This window comes from Colossoma macropomum, unplaced genomic scaffold, assembly GCF_904425465.1.
Source record: "Colossoma macropomum unplaced genomic scaffold, Colossoma_macropomum, whole genome shotgun sequence".
In the NCBI taxonomy this organism is placed as follows: Eukaryota; Metazoa; Chordata; class Actinopteri; order Characiformes; family Serrasalmidae; genus Colossoma; species Colossoma macropomum.
The window spans coordinates 34,879,088-34,885,035 of record NW_023494790.1 but is presented as its reverse complement, the minus strand read 5'-3'; the positions used below and the strand labels follow the sequence as shown (position 1 = coordinate 34,885,035).

General features: G+C 38.7%; 1 protein-coding gene across 1 annotated transcript; it reads right to left on the bottom strand.

The window, feature by feature from the left end:
* Nucleotides 1-2,809: 2,809 nt before the first annotated feature.
* LOC118808893 (gap junction delta-3 protein-like) lies at nucleotides 2,810-3,698 on the bottom strand. Its single transcript, XM_036571776.1, is given in 2 exon segments — nucleotides 2,810-3,214; nucleotides 3,216-3,698. Coding segments are annotated over 2 exon segments (888 nt in total).
* Nucleotides 3,699-5,948: the final 2,250 nt, after the last annotated feature.

Genomic DNA, 5,948 nt, shown 5'->3' with positions numbered 1-5,948 from the left:
ATCTTTAACATTTTCATTAACACTAACATAGTTGGTTATTTTTTTCTATGCAACATTAAACACAATGTTTAAAACAGTATATTGTATTTTACCCTCTTGGACCCGCAGACAGACATCCTGGCTCGATTCTGACGAAGGCTTTTGGATCCGTCTCCATTTCTCACACTTACAGCAAATTCTTTCCATCTCTGGTTTTCATCACTGCTGTGTTCACAACTACATCATCTCTGACAAACACACAGAAAAAAAACAAACTTTGGATCTCCTTAGTCAGCTGTTTCACTTTTAAAGCGCACACTGATTTCAAAAATATGGAAAATAAAACTGTATATAAGCTCCACTGATCATATAGGAGCAGTTACAGACTGTAGTCCATCTGTTTCACTGTATACTTTGTTACCCTGTTCTTCAGTGGTCAGAACCTCCATGGACCCTCACAGAGCAGGTACTATTTGGGTGGTGGGTCATTCTCTGCACTGCAGTGACACTGATGTGGTGATGGTGTGTTAGTGTGTGTGGTGCTGGTCTGAGTGGATCAGACACAGCGGTGCTGCTGGAGTTTTTAAACACCTCAGTGTCACTGCTGGACTGAGAATAGTCCACCAACCAAAAATATCCAGCCAACAGCGTCCTGTGGGCAGCGTCCTGTGACCACTGATGAAGGACTAGAGCATGACCAACACAAACTGTGCAGCAGCAGATGAGCTATCGTCTCTGACTTTACATCTACAAGGTGGACTGACAAGGTAGGAGTGTCTGATAGAGTGGACAGTGAGTGGACACAGTGTTTAAAAACTGCACTGCTGTGTCTGATCCACTCGTACCAGCACAACACACACTAACACACCACCACCACGTCAGAGTTACTGCAGTGCTGAGAATGACCCACGAGTCATATAATACCTGCTCTGTGGTGGTCCTGACCATTGAAGAACAGGAGCTGATAAAATGGACAAAGAGTGTAGAAACAAGGAGGTGTATATATAATTTGTTTTATTACATCAAAAGTGGTCTGAGCAAAATTAATGTACATTTTACACATTTTTTCCAATAAGTTAAACTCCACAAATAAATATAAATTATATATATAAACAAAATATAACTCTATGCTGTCGCTGTCGGAACAAAATCACAGCTAGAATTTAGAAATTGAAACAGTCCAACATAACGTATAAGTTAAGAACATTTACTTCTCTTGTAATGCTACCATTTTAAGAAGATTTTCCCACAAGAGCGACAATATTCTATAATAAGGAAACTTCAAGATGTGTTTCACTTTATCAATTAAATGGAAATTTAACTTTTTTCATTAATTATTAATATTATTTTTCAATATTTTTAGTAAACTTGAAACACTATATCTTCAAAAAGTTTCGGTAAAGAACAGGTGAATTTTTTTCCAACTGCAACAATATGTAATAACACTGACTATATTAAACACTTCATTTACTAAATTATTATTAAACAGTTCATTTCACACTTACTATGTGAAATATGAATTCCAGTGTTTTGGTCTTCTAGCGACTGAAAACATGTAACAATGTTCATGCTGTTAGAGAAGCTTCTATTGTGAAATGTACATGAAATCTGTTAGCATTTGTGAAAAATATTTGTGTCCTGCAGAAGATAAGGTGTGTATTCTTGTAAATAAAGAATTCCAGAAAAATCTTACGAACACTTAAGACAGAATAACGGTTCTGGTTAATGGTGTGTGATATAATATTTTTTAAAAATGAACTTTATGTAATTTAAAACGTTTGAGGACTGAATTATGCATTATTGATTTATTTAAGTAGCCTCACTTCTTTAAGGACCTTTGTTTCTTTCATCACCAGTAGTGATACGCAGTCCCAGAACTGGCTTACTGTCCCATTTCACAATTCTGCAGACTGTAAACCCAACCACACATGAACCATGACATAAATAGTACACAAAAACAACATTGCACTACAACTTTTCACTCTACTGATCAGTGGGGAGGTGACCGTCGACACGATCCTCCTTCTGTGTTTAACTCAACTAATGCTAACAATTCATATGTCGTGCTGACTAGTATGTCACACAGGATCCTGCAGTCCCTTCTCAAGGACTTCCAGGTATGATGGCACAGTGCAGAATCTTACAGCACTTTTGCAGTCTTTCACCTCGAGGACCCAGAGGGACCAACTACTGAACAAATAAATTTATTTTAGTAAAAAAGTTTGTCAAAATTCTTTCCATTATTTCAAATTTGCTTGGTCCATGCACCATGGAAGCCCAATCCCACCATGTAAATTGTGACTTTAAAATTTAAATTTAATATTTTTTTTTTTTCTAAAAAACTGACTTCGTATCTTAGTATCTATGCTTCATTCTCCTTAAAAATTCCTTACTTTCTTGAAATTTGATTAACTTAATATTTCAATGTAAAAACATTTGAGAAATCTAATATTTCGAGAAATCATTACTTCAACACAGTAATTCACAAGTCCTTATTTCGACAGTAAAAATTCAAGGTCATTATGTTGAAATATTAAAAATTTCAAGAAAAACGATTATTCTTTTGATTATTTAATTATTTGAAATTTAAGACCAGTCATTTTTTGAACATAGTTGCAAATTTGAGAATAGTCAAAAATCAAAATTTTGAAGATATAGCTCATTATTTTGAGACAGTATATCAAAATTTTAAGAAAATAGGTTATTTCAACATTCATTCAGTCATTATTTCAAAATGCTAAGACAATCCTCTCAAGAAAAAAATGATCACTCTATACCACTCAAAGAACAGAACAAGCCTCTCTGGCTTTGCACAAATAAGTCCTGGTCCTTAGACCACCAGTGAGGTACTTTTCTGATTTTTGCTGCTGTTGAGGCTCTTGATACTGGAGTACGTTGTGCTGCCATTGTTTCGTACAGTTCCTTTTGACCTCCTGTAGTTTCTACCACTCTTCCCTGGAAAGAACAGTGGCCGCCTGGCTCTGCCCGAACTTGTACCGCTCGCTGCCGCCAGGTTCCGTGTATTTTGCGGCAAATCAGTCCCTCCCTTGAGTTCCACATCCTCCCATGGTACCAGCTCATCCCTGCTCGCCATTAACCACTTACGGGTGATGTGAACGAGCTCCACCAGGCTGGAAAAAGCTGCAAGAACTCCCACGACGAAGTAGAAGACCAGGAAGACGGTCTTCTCCATAGGTCTGGAGGTGAAGCAGTCTACGGTGTATGGACAAGGGAAAGCGACTGCAGGGGAACTGTGCCTCAACTCGAAAGCCATACAGCAACCACTGGCCGACCAAGAAGCCCATCTCGGACAGCAGGCGGAAGCCCACGTTGATCATGTAGAGGCGTTTGAGGTGCCATTTCTGCTTTGCCTCCAATATGCTTGAGGCAGAACCCCGTGGAAGGTCCTGCCACTTTTTGTGGTGGTGCATGGCGTACATGAGAAACACCAAAGCAGGCGTGGAGATGAGCACGATGTGGAAGACCCAGAAGCGATACTGGGAGATGGGGAATGCTTGATCATAGCACACCTGCTTGCAGCCTGGCTGCAAAGTGTTGCAGGAAAACTCCTCTTGCTCATCATCAAACATGTCACTGGCCACCATGCCCAGGATCAGCATCCTAAAGACCAGCATGAGGAGCAGCCAGAAACGGCCCAGCATGGGCGAGTGCGCCTGCAGGGACCCAAAGAGTCCACTCAGGAAGCCCCAGTCAGACATGGTGGAAGGTGGAAAGGTAGGCCCAAAAATGCCCAGAAGATGGTTCTACCTTGAACCTTAGATTGTGTTTACAAGCTAGAAGCAAGCTTGGATCAAGTCCATCCAAGATCAAGTCATGACCCAATCATCTAGCGAAAGGACAGAAGTGATGCAGTCAGTGAAGATTCTCTTCAAGCCTTCCAGAAGAGAACAGTCAACATTTGCTCTCTTCTAACAGGTAAAATATTAGTCCAAAGATTGCTTAATCCGAAAGGAAAAGGCTGTACAACGTACCTCGAATGCCCCTCTGTACAAATGGTCAAATTGAGGACCACCTGACATAGAAAGAATCCTGCTTTGTCCTTTCCTAATTCCTTCATGGACAGCAGAATGTTCAGTTCCTCTTGACAATCCAACTGCTACCACAGGCGATAAAGTCCTCTCCATCTCTTGGAATCTGAGCTTTAAAGCAACCACCAAATCCGGGACAGAGAGGTATGGCTCAAAAGAGCCAAGCCACATTCCAACACAAAAGAGAGGTTTCCTCCCATCATATCTTTCCCAGACATAGATCCTCGCTTAGACAAGACTGGACGCATTATACCAGCCTGGTTGGACTTATTGTCTTAATGTTACTGAACCCACTACTCTGCTCTTTGAAGAACTCTGCTCAGAAAAGGAGAAGGAAGCCGTTTCTGATGATTGGAATAAGTCCTAAGTGGGGGAGTGCATTCAGATCTCGGAAGTAACGGTCATATCCTTATCAGCGTTTTCAAAGGGCCAAACAAAGCTTGTGTTTATGCAGCTTGATGAGGGTCTCAAGCTGGTTGGGTAATGGCAGGAAATATCTGCATGTAGACGCAACAGCCTTAGCTAGGACTTTAGCTACATCGCCTACGGGTCAACATGGCCACTCCTCAAGAATTAAGAGTTGAGTGAGAGACAGGCAGTTAGTCATCTCAAAGCATTTTTTGAAAAGTTGGGAAGGCGAAGTATTGGAAGGGTGTTTCTTTAATTGACAATCAAAAGCTGCCAAATTCCCCCGAATTAATTTAATCCAACACCTGAAGGTTTATCATCTGACTTCTAAAGAATGCAAGATCATGTCTAGGAGCAGAAACCAAGGTACATCGAGAAAATCACTTTGGTTCTGATAGGTCAAAGAAAAGAAATCAGTTTATGAATGGATGAATCTAGATTTACACTGACGTTTCCTCAGAGATACCCAAGTTCATGTAAAAACACAAGGAGTTAAAACAGGATGTGAAGAATCACAACATAATGAACCAAAAAGCTAATGTTAACTACTCCGTTGATGCAAAAGACACAAAGCATAGGATATGTTGGGTTTGACTTTTCTATGAAATATGTAACAATATTAACAGTGAGCCACAAAAAGTATTCGACAGCCTTATAACTTGTTTGCAACTATTTTGTCTGGGCAGTTAACAGGTTTTTGCCTATCAAAACAATATATAGCATTGAAATAAATACAAATTAACATGTAAAATGTTTTTCTTAAAGTTATGTTGGTTAGAAAAATATAATTTTATTTCCTGACTTTTCACCTCAGCCTGACGGATTTGTTAAATTCAATTAGCTGCACATTTTATTAAATAACAAAAAACAATAATTTGTGATACCATGATAATGTGTCATGCTTTTCCTGAGCATAATTAGTAGTTAATATGGGTTTAGTGTTGTACAACATGAAACCAGCATTGAAAATGAATTGTTTTCATGATTTTTGGATAGTATTTCTTAAACGTTATGTCCATTATCAGATGTCTTAAAAATACCAGGACATTGAGCATCCTAAACATTTCTTAAAGTATTGCAATATTGTATTTTTGCCATATCGCCCAACCTTTTTTGTATTTAGCTTATTTTTTTAACAAACAAATGCCACCTAGGTAAAAGCTTTCAAAATTTTCCCCAGATGCATAAGATTTTTACACTGTACTGTAAGAACTCACTCAAGCCCTCAGTTGCTTGGATGGAAATAAAGGAGCGGAGGCAAAGAATATTAGCATAATGTTTATTTGGGCAAAGCTTCAAGTGGAAAAAGACAACATAGAAAATATTTACAAGACAGCACAACACAAAAAGCCAGAAAATAAGCATTTCTATAGAAGACTTCAAAGGCTCTGTGAATTATAAGGCTACATCACCTTCAATTCACTTTTGATACATTCGAAAAGATTCAGGGGAAAAGGAAAAAAAACAAACAAACATTAAAACCGTATGTGGTCATTTATAAAACAGTAAAAC